At 71.9% G+C, this 26234-nt stretch overlaps 3 protein-coding genes across 3 annotated transcripts; 2 read left to right on the forward strand and 1 right to left on the reverse strand.

The window, feature by feature from the left end:
• Positions 1 to 3453: 3453 nt before the first annotated feature.
• Positions 3454 to 9446, forward strand: RCE1 (Ras converting CAAX endopeptidase 1; the record flags this gene model as incomplete). The annotated part of the gene is made up of 8 exons (XM_084281169.1): positions 3454 to 3785; positions 5306 to 5408; positions 5481 to 5564; positions 5667 to 5745; positions 6326 to 6493; positions 6569 to 6640; positions 7694 to 7756; positions 9075 to 9446. 8 exons carry the CDS (start codon positions 3454 to 3456, stop codon positions 9302 to 9304), a joined length of 1131 nt encoding a protein of 376 aa, XP_084137295.1. The 3' UTR covers positions 9305 to 9446.
• Positions 9447 to 10488: 1042 nt separating this feature from the next.
• Positions 10489 to 12317, reverse strand: ZBTB3 (zinc finger and BTB domain containing 3). The gene has a single exon (XM_084281168.1). It carries the CDS (start codon positions 11809 to 11811, stop codon positions 10558 to 10560), a length of 1254 nt encoding a protein of 417 aa, XP_084137294.1. The 5' UTR covers positions 11812 to 12317; the 3' UTR covers positions 10489 to 10557.
• Positions 12318 to 12962: 645 nt separating this feature from the next.
• On the forward strand, positions 12963 to 26196 carry LOC311204822 (neutral alpha-glucosidase AB-like; the record flags this gene model as incomplete). Its single annotated transcript, XM_084281170.1, is given in 22 exon segments — positions 12963 to 13042; positions 13642 to 13749; positions 14463 to 14571; positions 15155 to 15282; positions 16297 to 16473; positions 18344 to 18409; positions 18819 to 18918; positions 19023 to 19095; positions 19193 to 19289; positions 19367 to 19547; positions 20282 to 20435; positions 20991 to 21004; positions 21006 to 21227; positions 21737 to 21863; positions 21957 to 22036; positions 22669 to 22812; positions 22904 to 23000; positions 23670 to 23771; positions 24645 to 24888; positions 25760 to 25824; positions 25943 to 26019; positions 26122 to 26196. Coding segments are annotated over 22 exon segments (2520 nt in total), but the record flags the coding sequence as incomplete, so codon positions are not given.
• Between the last annotated feature and the right edge of the window lie 38 nt (positions 26197 to 26234).

The raw sequence follows: 26234 nt of genomic DNA on the forward strand, positions 1-26234 counted from the left end.
CTGGGGGTCTCTGGGGTCTCTCGGTGTCTCTGGGGGTCTCCTGGTGTCTCTGGGGTCTCTCTGGGGTCTCTGGGGGTCTCTGGGTCTCTGGGGGTCTCTGGGGGTCTCTCTGGGGTCTCTGGGGGTCTCTCTGGGTCTCTCTGGGGTCTCTGGGGGTCTCTGGGGGTCTCCAGCCCCCGCATGTCCCCGACTCCCCTGCTGACCCCCCCCCTGACCCCCTCCCCAGCCTCCCGCCGGCTGCTGCTGTCCCACCTGGACCAGGCGCTGCTGAGCGGCCGCGGGGCGCTGGCGCGCGGGACCCGCCGGCTGCTGCACCCCGCGCGGCGCCGCCAGCAGCAGGTGGGCGGGGGGCTGGGGGCTGGGGGGCTGGGGGCACCCCCAACACCCGCCCCCTCCCCTGAAACCATCCCCCTCCCCACACAGAGCCAGCAGCGCGTGGCGCGCGCCCTGCCCGTGGCCTGCGACGCGGTGGCGGCCGTGGTGACCCGCAGCGCCAGCGCCCGCTTCCGCCGCGCCTGCCTGGGCCTCATGCAGGTGGGGACCCCCCTCAGGACCCCAAAACTGGGGCGGGGGCTTGGGAATTGGGGTGGGGGTCTCTGTTTCCATCCCGTGCCTCAGTTTCCCCACCCTGCTGGCTGGCAGCGCCCACTTCCGCAGCGCCTGCCTGGGCGTCATCCAGACCTCCCCCAGCACCCCAAAAATGGGGCAGGGGGCTTGGGAATTGGGGTGGGGGTCTCTGTTGGGGTGGGGGTCTCTGTTTCCATCCCGTGCCTCAGTTTCCCCACCATGGTGTCCAGCAGCGCCAGCGCCCACTTCCTCAGCGCCTGCCTGGGCCTCATGCAGACCCCCCCAGCACCCCAAAAGTGGGGTGGGGGTGTTGGGAATTGGGGTGGGGGTCTCTGTTGGGGTGGGGGTTGCTGTTTCCATCCCGTGCCTCAGTTTCCCCACCCTGCTGGCTGGCAGCACCCGCTTCCGCAGCGCCTGCCTGGGCCTCATGCAGGTGGGGACCCCCCCCAGGACCCCGGAAATGGGGAGGGGGGCTTGGGAATTGGGGTGGGGGTGTCTGTTCGGGTGGGGGGTCTCTGCTTCCGTCCCGTGCCTCAGTTTCCCCACCCTGCTGGCTGGTAGTGCCAGCGCCCAGTTCCTCAGCGCCTGCCTGGGCCTCATGCAGGTGGGGACCCCCTCAGGACCCCAGAAATGGGGTGTCTTTGGGGGTCTCAGGGGTCTCGGGGTCTCTCTGGGGTCCCTGGGGGTCTCTGGGGGTCTCTCTGGGGGTCCCTGGAGGTCTCTGGGGTCCCTGGGGGTCTCTGGGGGTCTCTCTGGGGGTCCCTGGAGGTCTCTGGGGTCCCTGGGGGTCCCTGGGGGTCTCAGGGTCTCTCTGGGGTCTCTCTGGGGGTCCCTGGGGGTCTCTGGGGGGTCTCTGGGGGTCCCTGAGGGTCTCTGGGGGTCCCTGGGGGTCTCTGGGGGGTCTCTGGGGGTCTCTGGGAGTCCCTGAGGGTCTCTGGGGGTCCCTGGGGGTCCCTGGGGGTCTCTCTGGGGTCCCTGGGGATCTCTGGGGGTCCCTGGGGGTCCCTGGGGTCTCTCTGGGGGTCTCTTGGTCTCTCTGGGGGTCCCTGGGGGTCTCAGGGTCTCTCTGGGGTCTCTCTGGGGTCCCTGGGTCTCTCTGGGGGTCCCTGGGGGTCTCAGGGTCTCTCTGGGGTCCCTGGGGGTCCCTGGGGGTCCCTGGGGGTCTCTCTGGGGGTCCCCAGCCCCCCGTCCCGCAGGTCCCCGACTCGGCGGCGCTGGCGGCGGCCGCGCTGCGCGTGCTGGCGGAGGTGACGCGGCGCCCGGTGCCCCCCCGGGGCTGTGAGACCCCCGGCGCGCGACACGGTGAGGGGGGGGCGCGCCCAGGGGGACACAGACCCCCCCCGAGACCCCCACCCCCCACCAACCCCCCCTGTCCCCCCTCAGCGGGTGCCCGGCGCGAGGAGGAGGAGGAGGAGGAGGAGGAGGAGGAAGGGCACCCGCGCAGCCGGGGGCAGGTGGGCTCAGGGGGCGCAGGGGGGTCTCAGGGGGGTCCCGGGGGCTTGGGGGGCTCAGGGGGAGCTCAGAAGAGCTTGGGGGGGTTCCAGGAGGGCCCAGAGGGGTCCTGGGGGGTCAGGGGGCTCAGGGGGGCTCGGGGGAGCTCAGAAGAGTTCGGGGGGTTCCGGGGGGGGGGGTCAGAGGGGGCTCAGGGGGTCCTGGGTGGGCTCGGGGGCTCAGGGGGCTCAGGGGGGTCCCAGAGGAGCTCAAAGGGGGCTCGGGGGGGCTCAGGGGGGTCCTGGGGGGCTCGGGGGGGGCTCAGGGGGGTCCTGGGGGGGCTCAGAGGGGTTCTGGGAGGTCTCAGGGGGGTCCTGGGGGGCTTGGGGGGGTTCTGGGGGCTCAGGGGGGGCTCAGGGGGGTCCTGGGGGGCTCAGGGGGGCTCAGGGGGTCCTGGGGGGGCTCGGGAGCTCAGGGGGACTCGGGGGGGTCAGGGGGGCCCTGGGGGGGCTCGGGGGGCTCAGGGGGCCCTGGGGGGGGTCAGGGGGGCTCAGGGGGGTCCCGGGGGGTGCTGGGGGTCCCAGGGGGTCCTCGTTGCCCCCTCCCCAATTGCCCCATCCCCCTCCAGCAGCCCCAGGCGGGTCTGGCCCAGCGCCTGGTCTGAGGGGGGGGCTGGAGCCCCCCCAGCTCAGCCCCTCCCAGTCACTCCAGTAAACCCCAGTTCCCCCAGGGGGTCTCTCCCACGGGTCCCAGTTAACCCGGATGCTCCCAGTTATCCTGATCCGTCCCAGTTACCCCCGTCACTCCCAGTCGGTCCCAGTTCCCCCAGTTGGTCCCAGTTATCCCAGCCAGTCCCAGTCACTCCAGTCAGTCCCAGTTCCCCCAGTCGGTCCCAGTTATCCCAGTCGGTCCCAGTTCTCCCAGTCAGTCCCAGTTCCCCCAGTCGGTCCCAGTTCTCCCAGTCGGTCCCAGTTCCCCCAGTCGGTCCCAGTTCTCCCAGTCGGTCCCAGTTGGTCCCAATTCTCCCAGTCGGTCCCAGTTCCCCCAGTCGGTCCCAGTTCCCCCAGTTGGTCCCAGTTCCCCCAGTCAATCCCAGTTCCCCCAGTCAATCCCAGTTATCCCAGCCAGTCCCAGTTCTCCCAGTTGCTCCCAGTTCTCCCAGTCAGTCCCAGTCGGTCCCAGTTCCCCCAGTGGGTCCCAGTTCTCCCAGTCAGTCCCAGTTCCTCCAGCCATTCCCAGTCCCCCCAGTCTCCCCCAGTAACGCCCCGCCCCCCGCTCAGGCCCCGCCCCCCCGCCCAGCCCCCGCCCCGACGCTCCACATGGCCCCGCCCACCCCACCCAGGCCCCGCCCACCCCACCCAGGCCCCGCCCCCTGCATGCTCCACCAATGGCTCCTCCCCTCAGCCCAGACCCCGCCCCCTCCCCGCCAGGCCGCGCCCCCTCCCGGCTCCACCAATGGCGCCGCCCCCGGCGCAGCCCCGCCCCGCCCCGCCCAATGGCAGCGCGGCGCGACCCGCCCCGGCCCCGCCCAATGGCAGCGCGACCCGCCCCGGCCCCGCCCAATGGCAGCGCGGCCGGCCGGGGCTGGCCCCGCCCCCCGGCGCCATGGCGCTGTCGGAGCCGGGTCGGGCCGGGCCGGGCCCCGCTGCGGCCCCGGGGCCGGGGGGCGGCTCCGGGCCGGGTCCGTGTGCCGGGCCCGGGCCCTGCTGGGCCGCCGTGCTGGGCTGCCTCAGCCTGGCCTGCTCCTACGTGGGCAGCCTCTACGTCTGGGGCAGCCCCCTGCCGCGGTACGGCCCGGGCGGGGGGGGCGGGGGGGGACTATGGGGGGGCTGGAGAGGGGCTATGGGGGGCTTGAGGGGGCTATGGGGGGGCTGGAGAGGGGCTGGGGGGGCTCGGAGGGGGGCTATGTGGGCCTGGAGAGGGGCTGGGGGACACTGGGGGGGCCCTGGGGGGGGCTATGGGGGGCCTGGGGGGGGCTATGGGGGCTGGGGAGGGGCTGGGGGGGGGGTCTGGGGGGGTCTGGGGAGGGCTGGGGGGCCTTGGGGGGGGCTCGAGGGGGGCTGTGTGGGGCTGGGGGGGGCCTGAGGGGCTCTGGGGGAGCTCGGGGGGGCTATGTGGGGCTGGGGGAGGGTCTGGGAGGGGCTATGGGGGGCCTGGGGGGATCCCGGGGGGCCTGGGGGGGGATGTGGGGGGCTGGAGAAGGTCTGGGGGGCTCTGGGGGGGGCTCTGGGGGGCCTATGTGGGCCTGGGGGTGCCTGGGGGGCTGGGGGGGGCGCTGGGGGGCCGGGGGGGGGCTATGGGGGGCTTGGGGGGGCTATGTGGGGCTGGGGGGTGCCTGGGGGACTCTGGGGAGGTCTTGGGGGGGGCCTATGTGGGGCTGGCGAGGGTCTGAGGGGCTCTGGGGGGGCCTATGGGGTCCTATTTGGGGCTGGGGGGTGCCGGGGGGGTCGGGGGGGGCGCTGGGGGGGGGCAGGGGGGGTTATGGGGGGCTGGCAGGGGGGCTGGGGGGACCTTGGAGAGGGTTATGGGAGGCCTGGGGGGGGTTGTGTGGGGCTGGGGGGTGCCTGGGGAGGGGGCTGGGGGGGCCTTGGGGAGGGTTACGGGGGTCGGGGGGGGGCTGTGTGGGGCCAGGAGGGGGGCTGGGGGGGAATTGGGGGGGTCCTGGGGGCTGGTGGGGTCTGTGGGGGGCTGGAGGGGGACCTGGGGGGGCCGGGGGAGGGGCTTGTGGGGCTCTGGGGGGGTCCGGGGGGCTGGGGGGGGCTCGGGGGGGCCTGGAGAGGGGATGGAGTGGGGGTCTGGGGGTCGGGGGGGGTCTGGGGGTACCCGGGGGGGGGGGTCAGAGGGGTTCTGGGGGTACCCGGGGGTACCCAGGGAGGGTCAGGGGGGGTTCTGGGGTACCCGGGGGGTGGGTCGGGGGGGTTCTGGGGTACCCGGGGGGGGGGGGTCAGGGGGGTTCTGGGGTACCCGGGGGGGGGGTCAGGGGGGTTCTGGGGGTCCCTGGGGGGGGTCAGGGGGTTCTGGGGTACTCAGGGGGGGTCAGGGGGGGTTTTGGGGTACCCGGGGGGTGTCAGGGGGGTTCGGGGGTACCCAGGGGGGGTCAGGGGGGTTCTGGGGGTACCCGGTGGGGGTCGGGGGGGTTCTGGGGGTCACTGGGTGAGTCAGGGGGGTTCGGGGGTACCTGGGGGGGTCTGTAGGGTGCTGGTGGGTTCCCCGAGGGTCCTTGGGGGGGGATGTTTGGGACCTGGGGGGTCCCTTGGTGCCTGGGGGGGTTTGGGGGTGCAGCCCCCCTGACCCCCCCTGCCCCCAGGGACCACCCGTCGGTGATCAAGCGGCGCTTCACCAGCGTGCTGGTGGTCTCGGGGCTGTCCCCGGGGCTGCTCTGGCTCTGGAGGCACCTGACGGGCTTCACGGTGAGGGGGTCGGGGGGGGGGGCTGCTCGGGGCCCCCCCCGGCCCCGCTGACCCCCCCTCTGCCCCCCACAGCCCGACCCCCCCCTGACGGCGCTGCTGGGGCTGCGGCTGGAGGGGCTGGTGCCGGCCACGCTGCTGCCGCTGCTGCTCACCATGGTGGGTCTGGGGGGGCTTTGGGGGGGCTTGGGGGGGCGTGGGGGGTGTGCAGACCCCCCCCCCGGCCCCCCCGGCCCCCCCTGACCCCCCCGTGCCCCCCAGATCCTGTTCCTGGGGCCGCTGATCCAGCTCTGCATGGACTGTCCCTGGCGCTGGCTGGACGGGCTGCGCCTGGCCCTGGGTAAGGGGGGGCTGGGGGGGGCTGGGGGGGCTCCGGGGGTTTGGGGGGGCTCCGGGGGGGTCTTGGGGGGTCCTGGGGGGTCCCCTGAGCCGTTGGGTGGGTTAACAGGGACTTTGGGGGTGGCAGAGTTGGGGGTACCCCCCTGGACCCCCCCATTCCCCCCCCAGACCCCCCGTTTCGCCCCCAGACCCTCCTTTCCCCCCCATTGCCCCCCCCAGACCCCCCCTTTGCCCCCCAGACCCCCCATTGCCCCCCCAGACCCCCCATTCCCCCCCCTCTCCCCCCCAGACCCCCATTCCTGGGCGCTGTGCCTGGGGGACGTGCGCTGGCTGCAGAACCCCCTGTTCCTCCCCCCGGACCCCCCATTTCCCACCCCCAGACCCCTCCCCCGACCCCCCAGACCCCCCATTCCCCCCCCCAGACCCCCCCTCTCCCCCCAGACCCCCATTCCTGGGCGCTGTGCCTGGGGGACGTGCGCTGGCTGCGGAACCCCCCGTTCCTCCCCCGCCAGCCCCCCCAGACCCCCCATTGCCCCCCAGACCCCCCATTCCCCCCCCCAGACCCCCCGTTTCGCCCCCAGACCCCCATTCCTGGGCGCTGTGCCTGGGGGACGTGCGCTGGCTGCGGAACCAGGTGGTGGCCCCGCTGACGGAGGAGCTGGTGTTCCGCGCCTGCATGCTGCCCATGCTGCTGCCCTGCACCGGGCCCGGCCCCGCCGTGCTCGCCTGCCCCCTCTTCTTCGGCGTGGGTAAGTGGGGACCCCCCCCAGCCTCGGGGAGCCCCCCCAGCCCCCCCACACGGTGTCTCTGTCCCCCCCCCCCAGCCCATTTCCATCACGTCATCGAGCAGCTGCGGTTCCGCCAGGGCTCCCTGGGCAGCATCTTCATGGCAGCAGGTGCCTGGGGGGCTGGGGGGGTTGGGGTGTCTGAGGGGGATTTGGGGGGGCTGGGAGTGGGGTTTGGGGTGTCTGAGGGGGATTGGGGGGCTGGGAGTGGGGTTTGGGGTGTCTGAGGGGGATTGGGGGGCTGGGGAGGGGTTTGGGGTGTCTGAGGGGGATTGGGGGAGCTGGGAGTGGGGTTTGGGGTGTCTGAGGGGGATTGGGGGGCTGGGAGTGGGGTTTGGGGTGTCTGAGGGGGATTGGGGGGGCTGGGGAGGGGTTTGGGGTGTCTGAGGGGGATTGGGGGGGCTGGGAGTGGGGTGTGGGGTGTCTGAGGGGGATTCAGGGGGCTGGGGAGGGGTTTGGGGTGTCTGAGGGGGATTCGGGGGGCTGGGAGTGGGGTTTGGGGGGTCTGAGGGGGATTTGGGGGCTGGGAGTGGGGTTTGGGGTGTCTGAGGGGGATTGGGGGGCGCTGGGAGTGGGGTGTGGGGTGTCTGAGGGGGATTTGGGGGGGCTGGGGGGGGTTGGGGTGTCTGAGGGGGATTCAGGGGGCTGGGAGTGGGGTGTGGGGTCCCTGGGGGGGGTTGGGGGTGCTGGGAGTGGGGTGTGGGGTGTCTGAGGGGGATTGGGGGGACTGGGAGTGGGGTTTGGGGTGTCTGAGGGGGGGTTTTGTGGTCCCTGGGGAGGATTTGGGGTGCTGGGAGTGGGGTTTGGGGTCCCTGGGGTGGGTTTTAGGGTATCTGAAGGGGATTTGGAGGGCTGAGACAGTGGTTTGGGGTCCCTGGGCTGGGTTTTCGGGTGCCTAGGGGGGATTTGGGGTGCTGGGAGTGGGGTTTGGGGTCCCTGAGAGGGATTTAGGGGGCTGCAAGTGGGGTTTAGGGTCTCTGGGGTGGCGTTTAGGGTCCCTCAGGGGGTCTTTGGGGTCCCTGGGGGGATTTGGGGTGCTGGGAGTGGGTTCTGGGGTCCCTGGGGGGGATCTGGGGTGCCTGAGGGGTTTTTGGGGTGCTGTGGGGCTCCCTGGGGTGAAGCGGGGTGCCCCCACCCCCTCACCCCCCCTCTTATCCCCCCCAGCGTTCCAGTTCTCCTACACCGCCGTCTTCGGCGCCTACACGGCCTTCCTCTTCCTCAGGACAGGTGGGGCAGCCGGGGGGTTTGGGGGTGTCCGGGGGGGTTTGGGGGGCTCTGGGGGTGCTGAACCCCCTGTTACCCCCCCCTGTACCCCCAGGTCACCTGGCGGGCCCGGTGCTGTGCCACTGAGGGGTGTCAGGGGGGTTCATGGGGGTTTTTGGGGTGCTGACCCCCCTGTCCCCCCCCAGGTCACCTGGCGGGCCCGGTGCTGTGCCACTGAGGGGTGTCAGGGGGTTTTGGGGGGGGGGTTTGGGGGTGTCAGGGGGGTTTTCGGGGGGTGTTCATGGGGGTTTTTGGGGTGCTGACCCCCCTGTCCCCCCCCCAGGTCACCTGGCGGGCCCGGTGCTGTGCCACTGAGGGGTGTCAGGGGGGTTTTTGGGGGTGTCAGGGGGGTGTTCATGGGGGTTTTTGGGGTGCTGACCCCCTGTCCCCCCCAGGTCACCTGGCGGGCCCGGTGCTGTGCCACAGAGGGGTGTCAGGGGTGTTTTTGGGGGTGTCAGGGGGTTTTTGGGGGGTGTTCATGGGGGGTTTTTGGGGTGCTGACACCCCTGTCCCCCCCCAGGTCACCTGGCGGGCCCGGTGCTGTGCCACTGAGGGGTGTCAGGGGGTTTTGGGGGGGGTTTTGGGGGTGTCAGGGGGGTTTTCGGGGGGTGTTCATGGGGGTTTTTGGGGTGCTGACCCCCCTGTCCCCCCCCCAGGTCACCTGGCGGGCCCAGTGCTGTGCCACTGAGGGGTGTCAGGGGGGTTTTTGGGGGTGTCGGGGGGTTTTCAGGGGTGTTCAGGGGGGTTTTTGGGGGTGTCGGGGGTTTTTGGGGGGTGTTCATGGGGGTTTTTGGGGTGCTGACCCCCCTGTCCCCCCCAGGTCACCTGGCGGGCCCGGTGCTGTGCCACTGAGGGGTGTCAGGGGTGTTTTTGGGGGTGTCAGGGGGTTTTTGGGGGGTGTTCATGGGGGGTTTTTGGGGTGCTGACCCCCCTGTCCCCCCCCAGGTCACCTGGCGGGCCCGGTGCTGTGCCACTGAGGGGTGTCAGGGGGGTTCAGGGGGGTTTTTAGGGGTGTTCAGGGGGGTTTTTGGGGGTGTCAGGGGGGTTTTTGGGGGGTGTTCATGGGGGTTTTTGGGGTGCTGACCCCCCTGTGTCCCCCCCAGGTCACCTGGCGGGCCCGGTGCTGTGCCACTGAGGGGTGTCAGGGGGGTTCAGGGGGGTTCAGGTGGGTGTTCAGGGGGGTTTTTGGGGGTGTTCAGGGCTGTTCAGGGGGGTTTTTGGGGGTGTCAGGGGGCTGTTCAGGGGGGTTTTTGGGGTGCTGACCCCCCTGTCCCCCCCCCAGGTCACCTGGCGGGCCCGGTGCTGTGCCACTCCTTCTGTAACGGCGTGGGGTTCCCGGCGCTGGGCGCGGCGCTGGAGCACCCGCGTCGCGCCGCCCTCCTGCCCTGCTACGCGCTGGGGGTGCTGCTGTTCCTGCTGCTGCTGCACCCCCTCACCGAGCCCGCCTTCTTCGGGGGGGGCGGCCCCCCCGCCTGCGCCCCCCGCCCGGGCGCGCCCCCCGCCTGCTCCTGACGCGGGCCGGCCCCTCCCCTGCCCAGTTACTCCCAGTTAGACCAGTTGCCCCCCCCCACCCACCCACACCCATCCTCCCCCCCCCCCGGTTTTTATAGGCGCCGCCGCGCAGAGATCTATTTTTGTGATTAAAGTGAGAGATGGAGCCGACTGGGATGGACTGGGGGGCACTGGGAGGGACTGGGGGGGGCTGGAACAAACTGGAATGGGACTGGGGGGGACTGGGAGGGACTGGAACGGGACTGGGGGAGACTGGGAGGGACTGGAACAAACTGGAATGGGACTGGGGGTGACTGGGTGGGGCTGGGAGGGGACTGGAGGGCGGACTGGGAGGGGCTGGAACAAACTGGAATGGGACTGGGGGTGACTGGGAGGGGCTGGAACAAACTGGAATGGGACTGGGGGTGACTGGGTGGGGCTGGGAGGGGACTGGAGGGCGGACTGGGAGGGGCTGGGAGGGACTGGAACAAACTGGAATGGTACTGGGAGGGGCTGGAGGGACTGGAACGAGCTGGAATGGTACTGGGGGTGACTGCGTGGGGCTGGCGTGGGACTGGGAGGGGCTGGAACAAACTGGGGTGGGACTGGGCCGGGCTCCTCCTCCCCACCAGGGGGCGCCACCAGCCCCTGGCCCCGCCTCCGCTCGCCTCCTATTGGCCGCTGCGACAGCCAATAGGAATCGCGCTCCTCCCCGCCCGGGAGCCACCACGCGCTGCCTCGTTCCCAGCGGCGCTTTATTCCCACGTGACCGCCGTACACCCGCCGCGGCCCCGCCCCCTCCCCGCGCCCGGGGCTCCCCCGGGTCCCGCGCCCGCCCGCCCGGCCCGTCCCCCTCCCGGGGCTGCCCCGGGTCCTGCCGCCCGCCCGCCCGGCCCGTCCCCCTCCCGGGGCTCCCCCGGGTCCTGCCGCCCGCCCGCCCGGCCCGTCCCCCTCCCGGGGCTGCCCCGGGTCCTGCCGCCCGCCCGCCCGGCCCGTCCCCCTCCCGGGGCTCCCCCGGGTCCTGCCGCCCGCCCGCCCGGCCCGTCCCCCTCCCGGGGCTGCCCCGGGTCCTGCCGCCCGCCCGCCCGGCCCGTCCCCCTCCCGGGGCTCCCCCGGGTCCTGCCGCCCGCCCGCCCGGCCCGTCCCCCTCCCGAGGCTCCTCCGGGTCCTGCCGCCCGCCCGCTCCGGCCCCTCCCCTCCCCGGGGCTCCCCCGGGTCCCGCTGCCCGTCCCCCTCCCGGGGCTCCCCCGGGTCCCGGCGCCCGCCCTCCCGGCTTAGGGGGGGTTCTCGCAGTCGCGCTCGGGCTCCGCGCCGGCTCCGCCGCGGGCGGGGGCCGGGCCCTGGCTGTGGGCCTTGCGGATGTGGCGGTAGAGGTCCCCGGACTGCGTGTAGCTGCGCAGGCAGTGGCGGCACTCGTAGGGCCGCTCGCGGGTGTGCACCGTGGCGTGGCGCCGCAGCGTGTAGGAGCACGAGAAGGTTTTCCCGCACGTCGGGCAGGTCGGAGCCTCCTCGGCGAAGAGCCCGAAGCCGCCGCGCCCCTCCAGCGGCGGCAGGAACAGCGGCTCCCGCAGAGCCGGCAGCCCGAAGGGCAGCGGCTCCCCCGAGGCGTCCCCGAAGGCGCCGGGCCGGGGGCCGCGGGCCGGCCCCGGGAAGAGCCCCGCGGGGCGGCGGGCGGCGGCCTCGGGCTCCTCGTCGGAGATGACGATGGCTTCCACCTTGACGGCGCTGGGCAGCAGCCCCCCGGGGGGCGCGGCGGCGGCGGCGGGGGGCGGCCAGGAGCCGGCGCAGAGCCCCCCCGGGGCGGGCAGCTCCCCCCCGGGGAAGGCGGGACGGGGCACGGCGGCTTCTGTGGAGCTGCTGGGGCTGGGCGCGGGCAGCTCCTGGGGGGCGGCGCGGGGCCACTCGCCCTCCATGCCGGGCTGGGTGGTGTCGGCCACGTCCACGCGGGGCACGGGCGGCTCGGGGAGCGGCGCCGGCTGCCCCTCGCCTCCCCCGGCCTGCGGGGCCGCGCCGGGCAGGGCCAGGAGGGCGGCGCTGGGGCTGGGCGGGTGCTGCTGCTGCGACGGGGCCGGGGCGGCGGGGGGCAGCGGGGGGCTGCCCGGAGCATCCTCCACCTCCTCCTCCTCCTCTTCCTCCTCCCTCTTGGTGCTGTCGGCTTCGGCCGGCGCCCGAGCCTGGAGCTTCTTCTTGCAGAGCTTGACCACGTCGTTCATGTGCAGGTAACTGGCGGCCGCCAGCACGTCCTCCAGCGGGGTGGCGGCCAGCGCCAGCCGCCCCTCGTACATGAACTCCAGCAGCAGCCCGAAGGCCGGCGGCGTCACGATCTCGCTGTTGAGACAGACCAGGTCGCCCTTGTCCAGCCGCTCGGCGTAGCACATGTGGAAGAAGGCGCTGCAGGCGGCCAGCACGGCCCGGTGCGCCGGGAACGGGGCGCTGCCCACCAGCACGGTGCAGTCGCACAGGAAGCCCCGGGCCCGCTGCTCCCGCAGGCCCCGCAGCAGCTGCCGGCTGTGCTCCGGGAACTCCATGGCGCCTCTGCGGGGCGGCGGGGAGGGGAAGGGACGGGGAGGGACAGGGGGGAGACGGTCAGGCGGGGGCGGGGAGCAGCGGGGACGGTGAAGCCCGGCCCGGAGAGCCCCGATGAGCCCCGGCCCGGCCCGGAGAGCCCCGCTGAGCCCTGGTGAGCCCCGGTGAGCCGCTGCCCGGCCCGGAGAGCCCCAGAGAGCCCCGGTGAGCCCCGGCCCGGCCCGATGAGCCCCGGAGAGCTCCGGTGAGCCCCAGCCCGGCCCGATGAGCCCCGATGAGGCCCTACTCGGCCCGGAGAGCCCCGCTGAGCCCCCGCCTGGCCCGGTGAGCTCCGGTGAGGCCCTGCCCGGCCCCGCTGAGCCCCAGCCCGGCCCGGAGAGCCCCGCTGAGCCCCTACTCGGCCCGGAGAGCCCCGGTGAGCCCCTGTGAGCCCCTGCCCGGCCCGCTGAGCCCCTACGCGGCCCGGTGAGGCCCGTTGAACCCCTGCCCGGCCCGGTGAGCTCCTGTGAGGCCCAGCCCGGCCCCGTTGAGCCCCTGCCCGGCCCGGTGAGGCCCGTTGAGCCCCTGCCCGGCCCCGCTGAGCCCCTGCCCGGCCCGTCCCGGCCGTGCCCGGCTCAGCCCGTTGACTCCCCGCCCCGGTGAGGCCCCGTCCGGCCAAGGGCCCCCCGGCCCGGCCCGGCCCCGGCCGCACTCACCACAAAGCCGCTGCCGCTGAGGCTCCGCCCCCAGAGCGCCGCTTGGCAGCGCGGCCCGGCCGGCGTCCCGCCCTCCCATTGGTCACCCTTCCCGCCGCTCAAGGGGAGGCGGGTTCGCGCCGCCCTTTCCATTGGCCGCCGCTCCCGGGGCCGCCGCTGATTGGCGCGTCGCGAGGGAGGGGGGCGGGCGGCGGCGGCGGTCGCCCGGGAAGCCCTCGGAGGTCGGCGCGCTCTGATTGGAAGCCGGGGAACGGCCGGCGGGTTCCCATTGGCTGCCGCGGGCGCCTCGCCCGCCTCTTCCTCCGCTTGGCTCCGCCTCCCGCCCCCTCGCCCTCCTCTCCCGCCAATCACGGGGCACAGTGAGCAGGGGCGGGGCGAGCGGGTGACCAATCACCGCCCTCCCCCTCATCCCCCCTTCCGCGAGGGGCGGGGCGGGGGCGTGGCTCCGCCCTCGGCCAATGGCGGGCGGCGGCGCGCGCCGGGGGGCGCGGCCGGGGGGGGTCAAGGCCCGATCCAAGATGGCGGCGGCGCCGGGGAGGTGAGCGCGCGGCGGCCGGGACCCCCCGGGACCCCCCCTGGACCTCCCCCGGGGCCTCCCTAGACCCCCCCAGCTCCTCCAGCCCCCTCCCGGCCCCTCCCGGCCCGTCCCCGGCCGCTCCCGGCCCGTCCCCGGCCCCTCCAGCCCCTTCCTGGGACCCCCCCCGGCCCCCCCCAAGCCCCCCCAGCCCCTTCCCGGGCCCTTCCCGGCTCTTCCAGCCCCCTCCCGGCCCGTTCCCGGCCCCTCCAGCCCCTCCCCGGCCCCCCCAGCCCCTTCCTGGGACCCCCCCCCACCCCCCCCAGCCCCCTTCGGCCCCTCCAGCCCCTCCCCGGCCCCCCCCAGCCCCTTCCAGGGCCCATCCCGGCTCTCCCATCCCCTTCCCTACTCCTCCCGCCCCCTCCCGGCCCTTTCCGGCCCCTCCAGCCCCTTCCTGGGATCCCCCAAGCCCCTTCCCGGCCCCTCCATCCCCTTCCCGGCCCCTCCATCCCCTTCCCGGCCCCTCCATCCCCTCCCCGGCCCCTCCATCCCCTCCCCGGCCCCTCCATCCCCTCCCCGGCCCTCCCCGGCCCGTCCATCCCCGTCCCGCCCGCTCCCCGCAGGCGGCGGCCGGCGGCGCTGCTGCTGCTCTGGGCCGCGCTGGGCCTGGGGCCCGTCCTGGCCGTGGATCGCAGCAACTTCAAGACCTGCGAGCAGAGCGGCTTCTGCAAGTGGGTACCGGGGGGGGGGGGGGGACACATGTGGGGGGCTGGGGAGCCGTGGGGGGGGCTGGGGACCTCTGGGGGGGGCTGGGGACCCGGGGGGGGGCTGTGGGCGAGCTGGGAACCCTGTGAGGGGGGGTAGGAGTCCGGGGGGGAGCTGAGGAGGGGGCTCTGGGACTCACTGGGGGGACTGGGAATCTGGGGGGTGGGGGCTGGGGACCCGTGAGGGGGCTCTGGGCGAGCTGGGAACCCGGGGAGGGGGCTGGGAGTCCGGGAGGCAGCTGGGGAGGGGGCTCTGGGACTCACTGGGGGAACTGGGGACCCAGGGGGGGAGCTGGGGACCCATGAGGGGGCTCTGGGACTCACTGGGGGGGCGGGAGGCTGTGAGGGGGGAGTTGGGGGGCTGGAACTCATTAGGGGGGGTCTTGGAATTGTGGGGGGGGAGCTGGGGGGTCATGGGGGGACTGGGGGGGCTGGAGCTCATTGAGGGGGGGGCTGGGAACCTGCTGGGGAGGGGTCTGGGAAGGTGGGGGGGGGGGGTCTGGGAACGTGTTGGGGGGGGTTGGGGGTGCTGGGAACCCACTGGGGAGGAACTGGGAGCACTGGGAACCCCCCAGAACTGGGATTAGGGGCACCGGGACCCCCCTGGGGAGCTGTGGGGGGGTCACTGGGGTCTCCAGCCCTGTGCTGACCCCAGACCCCCCCTCGTGTCCCCCCCCCAGGCGGCAGCGCAGTCTGGAGCCGGGGCGGTCGCCGTACCGGGCGCTCCTGGGGTCCCTGGAGCTGGGGCCGGACGTGGCGCGGCTGCGGCTGCTCAACGAGGCCACCAAGGTGGGCGCAGTGACGTCATCGCGGCGGGCGGGGTGACGTCATCGCGGCGGGCAGGGTGACGTCATCGCGGCGGGGTGGTGATGTCATCGCGGTGGGCGGGGTGACGTCATCGCGGCGGGTGGGGTGACGTCATCGCGGCGGGGTGGTGACGTCATCGCGGCGGGGTGGTGACGTCATCGCGGCGGGCGGGGTGACGTCATCGCGGCGGGGTGGGGACGTCATCGCTGCTGGGTGGTGGCATCATCGCGGCAGGCGGGGTGATGTCACGTGGCAGGGTGGTGATGTCATCACGGTGGGGTGGTGACGTCATGCGGCAGGTGGGGTGACGTCATCGCGACAGGTGGTGACGTCACGCGGCGGGTGGTGACGTCACGCGGCGGGTGGTGACGTCACGCGGCGGGTGGTGACGTCATGCGGCGGGGTGGTGATGTCACAGTGGGTGGGGTGACGTCACGCGGCGGATGGGATGACGTCACGCGGCAGGTGGTGACGTCACGCGGCGGGTGGTGACGTCACGCAGCGGGCGGGTGGGGTGACATCACGCGACTGGCGGTGACGTCACAGCCCCCCACCCCCGCGGCAGGTGCCGCTGCTGCTGGAGCTGTGGGGGCTGCGCGACAACGTCACGCGGATCCGGGTCAGCGAGCTGCACCCGGCGCGGCCGCGCTACCGCGTGCCCGACGTGCTGGTGGGAGAGCTGCAGGCCGAGCGGTGAGCGGGGCCGCGGGGGTGTCCCCCTCACCCCAAACCCCCCCAGAACCCCCCAGAACCCTGTTCCCAGCAGGCCAGGGTCTCCCCTCACCCCAAACGCCCCCTGCACCCCGATCCCATGAGGCTGGGGGGGTTCCCCCACCCCAAACCCCCCATAACCCTGTTTCCATTGGGCTGGGGGGGGTTCCCCCACCCCAACCTGCCCCGTGACCCAGTTCCCATGAGGCTGGAGGGTTCCCTCACCCCAAACCCCCCCAGAACCCCCCCAGAACCCCGATCCCATTGGGCTGGGGGGGTTCCCTCACCCCAACCCCCCTCCGTGACCCCGATCCCATTGGGCTGGGGGGTTCTCCCACTCCAAACCCCCCATGACACCCCAGAACCCTCCATAACCCCGATCCCATTGGGCTGGGGGTGTTCCCCCACCCCAAACCCCCCATAACCCTGTTTCCATGAGGCTGGGGTCTTCCCCCACCCCAACCCCCCTGTGACCCCGTTCCCATGAGGCTGGGGGGATTCCCCCATCCCAACCCCCCCCGTGACACCCCAAACCCCCCCATAACCCCGATCCCATCAGCCTGGGGGGGTTCCCTCACCCCAAACCCCCCCAGAACCCACCCTGACCCCATTCCCATGAGGCTAGGGGAGTTCCCCCAACCCAACCTGCCCCATAACCTTGTTCCCATGAGTCTGGGGGGGTTCCCCTACCCCAACCCCCCCTGTGACACTGTTCCCATGAGTCTGGGGGGGTTCCCTCACCCCAACCCCCCCCCCGTGACACCCCAAACCCCCCCGTGACCCCGATCCCATGAGTCTGGGGGGCTTCCCCCACCCCAACCCCCCCGTGACCCCGATCCCATGAGTCTGGGGGGGCTTCCCCCACCCCAACCCCCCCGTGACCCCGATCCCATGAGTCTGGGGGGGTTCCCCCACCCCAACCCCCCGTGACCCCGATCCCATGAGTCTGGGGGGGTTCCCCCACCCCAACCCCGCCGTGACCCCCCTGCTCCGCAGGCCGGAGGTGTCGGGGCGGGACGAGGGCAGCCTGGAGCTGTCGCTGGGCGCCGGGGGGCTGCGGCTGCTGGTGACGGAGGCGCCGTTCCGCCTGGACCTGCTGCGCGGCCGCCGGCTGCTCTGCAGCGTCAACGCGCGCGGCCTCCTGGTCTTCGAGCACGCGCGCCCGCGGCAGGCGTGAGTGCGGCGGCCGCGGCCGGGGAGCCGGGGGCATGGGCACGGGATCCGGGGGGGGTGGGCGGGGGATCCACGGGGGATCTGCATGGGATCCACACAGGATGGGCACGGGATCCATAAGGAATGGGCACGGGATCCACGGGGGATGGGCACGGGATCCAGGGGGGATCCACAGGGGATGGGCATGGGATCCACAGGGAATGGGTATGGGATCCATAGGGGATGGGCACGGGATCCACAGGGGATGGGCACGGGATCCACGGGGGATGGGCATGGGATCCGGGGGGGGTGGGCGGGGGATCCAGGGGGGATCTGCATGGGATCCACACAGGATGGGCATGGGATCCAGAGGGGATGGGCACGGGATCCACAGGGGATGGGCACGGGATCCACAGGGGATGGGCACGGGATCCATGGGGGATGGGCATGGGATCCATGGGGGATCCACAGGGGATGGGCACGGGATCCGGGGGGGGTGGGCATGGGATCCACGGGGGATCCACAGGGGATGGGCATGGGATCCAGGGGGGATGGGCATGGGATCCAGGGGGGATGGGCATGGGATCCACGGGGGATCTGCATGGGATCCATGGGGGATCCACAGGGGATGGGCATGGGATCCACGGGGGGATGGGCATGGGATCCAGGGGGGATGGGCATGGGATCCACAGGGGATGGGCATGGGATCCAGGGGGGATGGGCATGGGATCCAGGGGGGATGGGCACGGGATCCATAGGGGATGGGCACGGGATCCACAGGGGATGGGCATGGGATCCATAGGGGATGGGCATGGGATCCACGGGGGATCTGCATGGGATCCACACAGGATGGGCACAGAATGCACACGGGATCTACACAGGATGGGCATGGGATCCACAGGGGATGGGCATGGGATCCACACGGGATCCATGGGGGATGGGCACAGGATCCACATGGGATGCACGGGGGATGGGCACGGGATCCACAGGGGATCTACGTGGGATCCACATGGGATGGGAATGGGATCTACATGGGATGGGCACAGGGTCCCCATGGGATCTGCGTGGGATTCACACAGGATGCACATGGGATGGCATGGGGTGGGCATAGGATCCACATGGGATCCACACGGGATCCACATGGGATCCACATGGGATCTACACGGGATCCACATGGGATCCACATGGGATCTGCATGGGGTCACATGGGATCCGTGTGGGCTGGCACGGGGTGGGCACAGGCCCGCAGCACTGGGGGGGCGGGTGGGAGCTCCCCCCCCTTTCCTCCTCCTCTTCCTCCTTTTCTTCCTCTTCCTCTTCCCTTCCTTCTCCATCCTCCACAGGGACACCCAGTATCCCCCCCCAGGGCACCCAGTACCCCACCCAGGGCACCCTGCATCCCCCCAGGACACCAAATACCCCTCCAGTACACCCAGTATCCCCCCCACAGGGCACCCAGTATCCCCCCCAAGGCACTCTGCATCCCCGTGGACACCAAATACCCCCCCAGGGCACCCAATATCCCCCCTGGACATCCAGTATCCCCCCCAGGACACCCCATATCCCCTCCAGGGACACCCTGCACCCCCAGAATGCCCAATATCCCCCCTGGACACCAAATATCCCACTCAGGGTACCCAGTACCCCCCCCAGGGACACCCCACACCCCCCCTCACCACCTTACCCCCCCCCCCAGCATCAGGGAGGGGGCAGAGTCGCGGTGCCACCAGCCCTCCCAGCCCCTCCCCCCGCTTCCCAGAGGGCAGGGCCGGGGCTGGGGAGGCGTGTGGGGGTCCGGGGGGGTGGGGTGTGATTTGGGGGGGGGCTCCTGGCACTGACTGTCGCTGTGTTTCTGTTCCTGGCTGCGCTTCCCCCCCGCCCGCGCCCCAAGTTTCGCCGACACCCTCAGGGGCTCGGTCAGTAGCTTGTGGGATAAGATCAAGACCCTTTTCCATAGGTAATTCTCTGCCCCCCACCACTCCTGCGCCCCCCCTTGCCCACCCCCCCCCAAAAAAAAGCCCCCCCCCTTCTCCCCCTTCTTCCTTCTCCTCTTCTTCCTCCTCTTCCTCAGCATCCCCTGCGCTCCCCCCCTCCCCCAGCCAGCTCCCCACCTCCCTCTGGGCCAGCTGGGTGCCAGTGGGAGGGATGAGGAAGAGGAGGGGGGGGGAAGCAGCAGCTGGGGTCACCCCAATTTTGCCCCCCAGAAAGAAGGAGCTGCCCCCCCTTCCCTGAGCTGAAGTAGAGGGGAGTTTGGGGGGGTCGGGGGGGGTCTCCCTATGCGAGCGCTTGCTGGGGTGTCCTGTCCCACCCCCCACCCGCGACCAGGGTGCCCCCAACGCCCCATAACCACCCTGTGCCCCCCACAGGGACCCCCCCAAAGACCCCTCAGCAGAGGGTGAGACCCCCACTCCGGAGGGGCAGGAGGAACCCGCCGGCGGGACAGAGGATGGTGACAGCGGCGACAAGGTGATTTGGGGAGGGGGGGGCAGAGATTGGGGGGGTGCAGAGGAGAGACAAACCCCATTCCCATTGCTCCCCCTCCCCAAATAACTCTGGGACCCCCCCCACAGCCCCCAGACCCCGCGGACGGGCCGGGCGCCTGGGAGGAGACGTTCAAGACGCACACGGACACCAAACCCAACGGTGAGACGGGACCCTGGGGGGTGCTGCTGCCATCGGGGGAGGGGGGCTCCCCTTTTACACCCCCCCCTCCTCAATTCAACCATCCCCCCTCCTCCAGGACCCACATCAGTGGGGCTGGACTTCTCCCTGCCGGGCTTTGAGCACGTCTACGGCATCCCCGAGCACGCCGAGAGCCTGCGGCTGCGCACCACCGAGTGAGCGGGACCCCCGAGGGGCAGGGGGGGGAAAAACCCCCCCAACCCCCCCCTAACACCCCCAAATGGTGCTGCAGGGGGGGGGATCCCTATCGCCTCTACAACCTGGACGTGTTCCAGTACGAGCTGTACAACCCCATGGCGCTGTACGGGTCGGTGCCGCTGCTGCTGGCGCACAGCGCGCGGCGCAGCCTCGGCATCTTCTGGCTCAACGCCGCCGAGACCTGGGTGGACATCAGCTCCAACACGGCCGGCAAGGTGGGGGGGCTGGGGGGGATTGGGGGGGGATTGGGGGGGATTGGGGGGCTGGGGGGGTCTGATAACCTGGGTGGACATCAGCTCCAACACGGCCGGCAAGGTGGGGGCTGGGGGGGATTGGGGGTCTAGGGGGGGTCTGATGACCTGGGTGGACATCAGCTCCAACACGGCCGGCAAGGTGGGGGCTGGGGGGGATTGGGGGGCTGGAGGGGGGGATTGGGGGGTCTGGGGGGTCTGATAACCTGGGTGGACATCAGCTCCAACACGGCCGGCAAGGTGGGGGGATTGGGGGGTCTGGGGGGTCTGACGCCCCTCTCTGCCCCCAGACCCTGTCTGGGGGGGTCTGACACTGCCTGGGGGGGGTCTGACACCCCTCTCTGCCCCCAGATCCTGTCTGGGGGGGTCTGACACTGCCTGGGGGGGGTCTGACACCCCTCTCTGCCCCCCCAGACCCTGTTTGGGGGGGTCTGACGCTGCCTGGGGGGGTCTGACGCCCCTCTCTGCCCCCAGACCCTGTTTGGGGGGGTCTGACGCTGCCTGGGGGGGTCTGACGCCCCTGTCTGCCCCCCCAGACCCTGTTTGGGGGGGTCTGACGCCCCTGTCTGCCCCCCCAGACCCTGTTTGGGGGGTCTGACGCTGCCTGGGGGGGTCTGACGCCCCTGTCTGCCCCCAGACCCTGTTTGGGGGGTCTGACGCTGCCTGGGGGGGTCTGACGCCCCTGTCTGCCCCCCCAGACCCTGTTTGGGAAGCTGCTGGACTACATGCAGGGCGGGGGGGAGACGCCGCAGACCGACGTGCGCTGGATGTCCGAGAGCGGCGTCATCGACGTCTTCCTGCTGCTCGGCCCCGCGCCCGCCGACGTCACCGCCCAGTACACGGCGCTCACCGGTACGGGGCACGGCGCGTCCCGGTGCTCCCAGTACCTGGGGATTCGGGTCTCAGTTCTCCCAGTATCTGGGGGTTCAGGTCATGGTTCTCCCAGTACCTGGGGATTTGGGTCCCAATTCTCCCAGTCTCTGAGGGTTCAGGTCCCAGTTCCCCCAGTCCCCAGGGGCTCGGGTCCCAGTTTCCCCAGGGGCTCGGGTCCCAGTTTCCCCAGGGGCTCGGGTCCCAGTTTCCTCAGTCCCCAGGGGCTCGGGTCCCAGTTTCCTCAGTCCCCAGGGGCTCGGGTCCCAGTTCCCCTAGTCCCCAGGGGTTTGGATCCCAGTTCCCCCAGTCCCTGAGGGCTCGTGTCCCAGTTCCCCCAGTCCCCAAGGGCTCAGATCCCAGTTCCCCCAGTCCCCGAGGGCTCGGATCCCAGTTCCCCCAGTCCCCGAGGGCTCGGATCCCAGTTCCCCCTGTACCCAGGGATTCGGATCCCAGTTCTCCCAGTCCCCAGCGGCTCAGATCCCAGTTCCCCCAGTCCCCAGGGGCTCAGATCCCAGTTCCCCCCTGTCCCCCCAGGCACGCAGGCGCTGCCCCCCGCTCTTCTCCCTGGGCTACCACCAGAGCCGCTGGAACTACAACGACGAGGAGGACGTGTGGGGGGTGGAGCGCGGCTTCGAGGAGCACGCGGTGCCCTGCGACGTGCTCTGGCTGGACATCGAGCACGCCGACGGGAAGCGCTACTTCACCTGGGACCCCAGCAAGTTCCCCCAGCCCCGCGCCATGCTGCAGCGCCTGGCGCAGCGCAAGCGCAAGGTGGGGGGCTCAGGGGGGAGATGGGGGGCTTTGGGGGGCTTTGGGGGCAAGGGGAGCACCCCAGGGTGCTGAGGAGGGGTCTATCCCCAGCCCCACGCTGTGCTGCAGCGCCTGGCGCAGCGCAAGCGCAAGGTGGGGGGCTCAGGGGGGAGATGGGGGGGGTTTGGGGGGAAATGAGGGGCTTTGGGGGGCGATGTGGGGGAAATGGGGGGCTTGGGGGGGAAATGGGGGGCTTTGGGGGGGAAATGGGGGGTTTGGGGGGCTTTGGGGGGAAATGAGGGGGTTTGGGGGGGATATGGGGGGGTTTGGGGGGGAAATGAGGGGGTTTGGGGGGTTTTGGAGGCAAGGGGAGAGCCCCAGGGCGCTGAGGAGGGGTCTATCCCCAGCCCCACACTGTGCTGCAGCGCCTGGCGCAGCGCAAGGGACGGTTTGGGGGGGCTTGGGGGGGTTTGGGATGAGAATGGGGGGTTTTGGGGTGCTGAGGAGGGGTCTCCCCCGTGTCCCCCCAGATGGTCAGCATCGTGGACCCCCACATCAAGGTGGACAGCGGGTACCGCGTGCACAACGAGCTGCGCGCACGCGGCTTCTACGTCAAGACCCGCGACGGCAGCGACTACGAGGGCTGGTGTTGGCCTGGTGAGGGGATGGGGGGCTGGGGGGCGGGGGGGGGGGCTTTTTGGGGTGGGGGGAGGGGTAACCCCCACCCTGACCCCTGGGTGCTGTCCCCAGGCTCCGCGGCGTACCCCGACTTCACCAACCCCGAGATGCGCGACTGGTGGGCGTCCATGTTCGCCTACGACCAGTACGAGGTGAGGACAGACCCCCCCGGGGTGAGAACAGCCCCCAGACCCCTTTATTACCCTCTCCCCCCCCCCAAAATATACTGAGGGGTTTTGGGGGCCCCCCCCAAACTCTGCACCCCCCATCCCCATCCCTTCTCTCTGCGCTCGCCGCCTTCCCCCCACAACCTGCCTCCCCCCTGGGTGTCCCCACGGTTCTGGGGGTGCCCCCACCGTCCCCCCCAGGGGTGTCACACGCCCCCCACACCCTGTACCCCCCCGCAAAATATACTGAGGGGCTTCGGGGGACCCCCAGAGTCTCCATCCCTTCCCCTCTCTGCACTCACTGTCTTCCCCTCTCAACCCACATCCCCTCCGGGTGTCCCCACGGTTCTGGGGGTGCCCCCACCGCCCCCCCAGGGGTGAAAACACCCCCAGACCCCTTTATTTCCCTTCCCCCCCCCAGAATATACTGGGGGGGTTTGGGGCCCACCCAGAGTCTCCATCTCTCCCCCTCTCCGCACTCACCACCTTCCACCCCCCAACCCCTGACCCCTCCGGGTGTCCCCACGGTTCTGGGGGTGCCCCCACCAGCCCCCCCGTGGGTGTCAGGCCCAGGGGGTCCCACACACCCCCCCCCACCCCGTCCCCCCCCCGAAAAGGGCTCCACCGAGACGCTGTTCACTTGGAACGACATGAACGAGCCGTCGGTGTTCAGCGGCCCCGAGGTGACGATGCACAAGGACGCGGTGCACCACGGCGGCTGGGAGCACCGCGACCTCCACAACCTCTACGGGCTCTACGTGGTGAGACCCCCCCCCAGGCCCCCCAGACTGCCCCCCAGACCCCCCCAGACCCCCCCAGCCCCCTCAAGGGGGGTCTCGCTGCCTTCCACAGCACATGGCCACGGCAGAGGGGCAGATCCGGCGCTCCGGCGGGCAGCGTCGCCCCTTCGTGCTGAGCCGCGCGTTCTTCGCCGGCTCCCAGCGCTACGGTGAGGGGGGGGCGTGTGTGGGACCCCCAGGCCCCTCCCAGTTACCCCCAGACCCTGTCCAGTTACCCCCAGGCCCCTCCCAGTTACCCCCAATTCCTGCCCAGTTACCCCCAGGTCCCGCCCAGTTACCCCCAAGCCCTTCCCAATTACTTCCAATCCCTTCCCAGTTACCCCCAGGACCCGCCCAGTTACCCCAGTGCCCACTCAGTTACCCCCAGGCCCCTCCCAGTTACCCCCAGGGCCCACCCAGTTACCCCCGGGCCCACTCAGTTACCCCCAATCCCTTCCCAGTTACCCCCAGGCCCTGACCAGTTACCCCTGCACCTGCCCAGTTACCCCCGATTGCTTCCCAGTTACCCCTAGGCCCCACCCAGTTAGCCATGGCCCCGCCCAGTAGCTTCCAGGCCCCTCCTAGTCCCCTTTGACCTCCTCCCAGTGCCTTCCCAGTAAACCCAGACCCCCTCCCAGTAAGCCCAGACCCCTCCCAGTTACCCCCAGTCCCTCCCAGTCTCCTCCAAGCTCCTCCCAGTCCCTCCCAGTCTCCTCCAAGCTCCTCCCAGTCCCTCCCAGTCCCTCCAAGCTCCTCCCAGTCCCCTCCCAGTCCCTCCAAACTCCTCCCAGTCCCCTCCCAGTCCCCCCAGTCCCAGTCGAACCCCCCCTGTCCCCCAGGCGCGGTGTGGACGGGCGACAACACAGCGGACTGGGAGCACCTCAAGATCTCCATCCCCATGTGCCTGAGCTTCGGGCTGGCCGGGCTCTCCTTCTGCGGCGGTGAGGGGGGCTGGGGGGGCTCAGGGGGATCATGGGGGGGTGAGTTGGGGGTCCTGACCCTGTTCTGGGGGGTCCTGACCCCCCTGTACCCCCCCCCAGCCGACGTGGGGGGTTCTTCGGGAACCCGGACGCGGAGCTGCTGGGGCGCTGGTACCAGGCGGGCACGTTCAGGGGGGCTCAGGGGGGTCCTGGGGGTGGGGTTTGGGGGTCCTGACCCCCCTCTGACCCCCCTGACCCCCCAGCCGACGTGGGGGGGTTCTTCGGGAACCCGGACGCGGAGCTGCTGGGGCGCTGGTACCAGGCGGGCGCGTTCAGGGGGGTCCTGGAGGTGGGGTTTGGGGGTCCTGACCCCCTGTGACCCCCCTGTGACCCCCCAGCCGATGTGGGGGGGTTCTTCGGGAACCCGGACGCGGAGCTGCTGGTGCGCTGGTATCAGGCGGGCGCGTTCAGGGGGGCTCGGGGGGTTCCTGGAGGGGTGGGTTTGGGGGTCCTGACCCCATTCTGGGGGGTCCTGACCCCCCTGTGACCCCCCGTGACCCCCCCTGACCCCCCAGCCGACGTGGGGGGGTTCTTCGGGAACCCGGACGCGGAGCTGCTGGTGCGCTGGTACCAGGCGGGCGCGTTCAGGGGGGCTCGGGGGTGGTGTTGGGGGGGTTTTGGGGGGTCCTGACCCTGTTCTGCGGGGTCCTGACCCCCCTGACCCCCTGTGACCCCCCCTGACCCCCCAGCCGACGTGGGGGGGTTCTTCGGGAACCCGGACGCGGAGCTGCTGGTGCGCTGGTACCAGGCGGGCGCGTTCAGGGGGGCTCGGGGGGTTCCTGGGGGTGGGGTTTGGGGGTCCTGACCCCCCCTGACCCCCCTGTGACCCCCCAGCCGACGTGGGGGGGTTCTTTGGGAACCCGGACGCGGAGCTGCTGGTGCGCTGGTACCAGGCGGGCGCGCTGCTGCCGTTCTTCCGCGCGCACGCGCACCTGGACACCGCGCGCCGCGAGCCCTGGCTGCTGGGGGAGGAGGCGGCCGCCCGCATCCGCCAGGCCGTGCGCCGCCGCTACGCGCTGCTGCCCTACTGGTACACGGCCTTCTACCGCAGCCACCGCCGCGGGACGCCCGTCGTCAGGTCAGCCGCGCCCCGGACACGGCCTGACCCCCCCCCAAACCCACTGTGACCCCCCCCAACCCAGCATGACCCCCCCAACCCAGCCATGACCCCCCCAAACCCACTGTGACCCCCCCAACCCAGCATGACCCCCCAAACCCAGCCATGACCCCCCCAAACCCACTGTGACCCCCCCAACCCAGCATGACCCCCCAAACCCACTGTGACCCCCCTAACCCAGCATGACCCCCCCAACCCGGCCATGACCCCCCCAACCCAGCCATGACCCCCCCAACCCGGCCATGACCCAGCGTGACCCCCCCCAAACCCACTGTGACCCCCCCAACCCAGCCATGACCCCCCAAACCCAGCCATGACCCACTGTGACCCCCCCAACCCGGTGTGACCCCCGCCCCAACCCGATGTGACCCCCCAAACCCGGCCATGACCCCCCAAACCCGGCCATGACCCCCCCCAACCCGGTGTGACCCCCCCAAACCCGGCCATGACCCAGCATGACCCCCCCCCCCAATCCGACATGATCCCCCCAACCCAGCCATGACCCACTGTGACCCCCCCGAACCCCACTGTGACCCCCATAACCTGGCCATGACCCACTGTGACCCCCCCGAACCCAGTGTGACCCCCCCAACCCAGCCATGACCCCTGTGACCCCCCCAAACCCCACTGTGACCCCCTGAACCCGGCCATGACCCACTGTGACCCCCCACCCCCCGAACCCGGTGTGACCCCCCCCAAACCCAGCCATGACCCCTGTGACCCCCCAAACCCCACTGTGACCCCCTGAACCTGCCCATGACCCCCTCAAATCCCCCCACGAGCCCCCAAACCCGGCTGTGACCCCCCCATAACCCCCCCCTGTGCCCCCCAGGCCCCTCTGGATGGAGTTCCCCGAGGACACGGCCACCTTCGCCATGGATGACCAGTTCATGATCGGTGAGAGGGGCTGGGCAGGGGGCTCCCCCACCCCCGGGGGGCTGCCCCCACCCCTAGGTGTCCCCCCCACCCCGAGGGGTGCCCCCCAGCCCAGCCCTGACCCCCCCTGTACCCCCAGACCACGCGCTGCTGGCGCACCCCGTGACGGAGCAGGGCGCCCGGGGGGTGCAGGTCTACCTACCCGGCCAGGGCGAGGTGAGCTTCGAGGAGGGGGGGTCTGGGGGGGTCTGGGGGGTTTGGGGGTGCAGAGAGACCCCCCCCCCAACCCCCCAAACTCGGGGTGTCCCCCTGCCCCAGGTCTGGTACGACGTCTCCACCCACCAGAAGCACCAGGCGCCCCAGACGCTCTACGTGCCGGTGACCATGAGCAGCGTGAGTGGCGGGGGGGGGTGGGATTTGGGGGGTGGGGG

The sequence above is a fragment of the Gallinula chloropus genome (genome assembly GCF_964237585.1).
Source record: "Gallinula chloropus genome assembly, contig: HAP1_SCAFFOLD_583, whole genome shotgun sequence".
NCBI classification, from domain to species: Eukaryota; Metazoa; Chordata; class Aves; order Gruiformes; family Rallidae; genus Gallinula; species Gallinula chloropus.

Coding starts and splice junctions, on each gene's coding strand:
- ZBTB3 (XM_084281168.1), bottom strand. CDS start 11,811: ATGGAGTTCCCGGAGCACAGCCGGCAGCTGCTGCGGGGCCTGCGGGAG.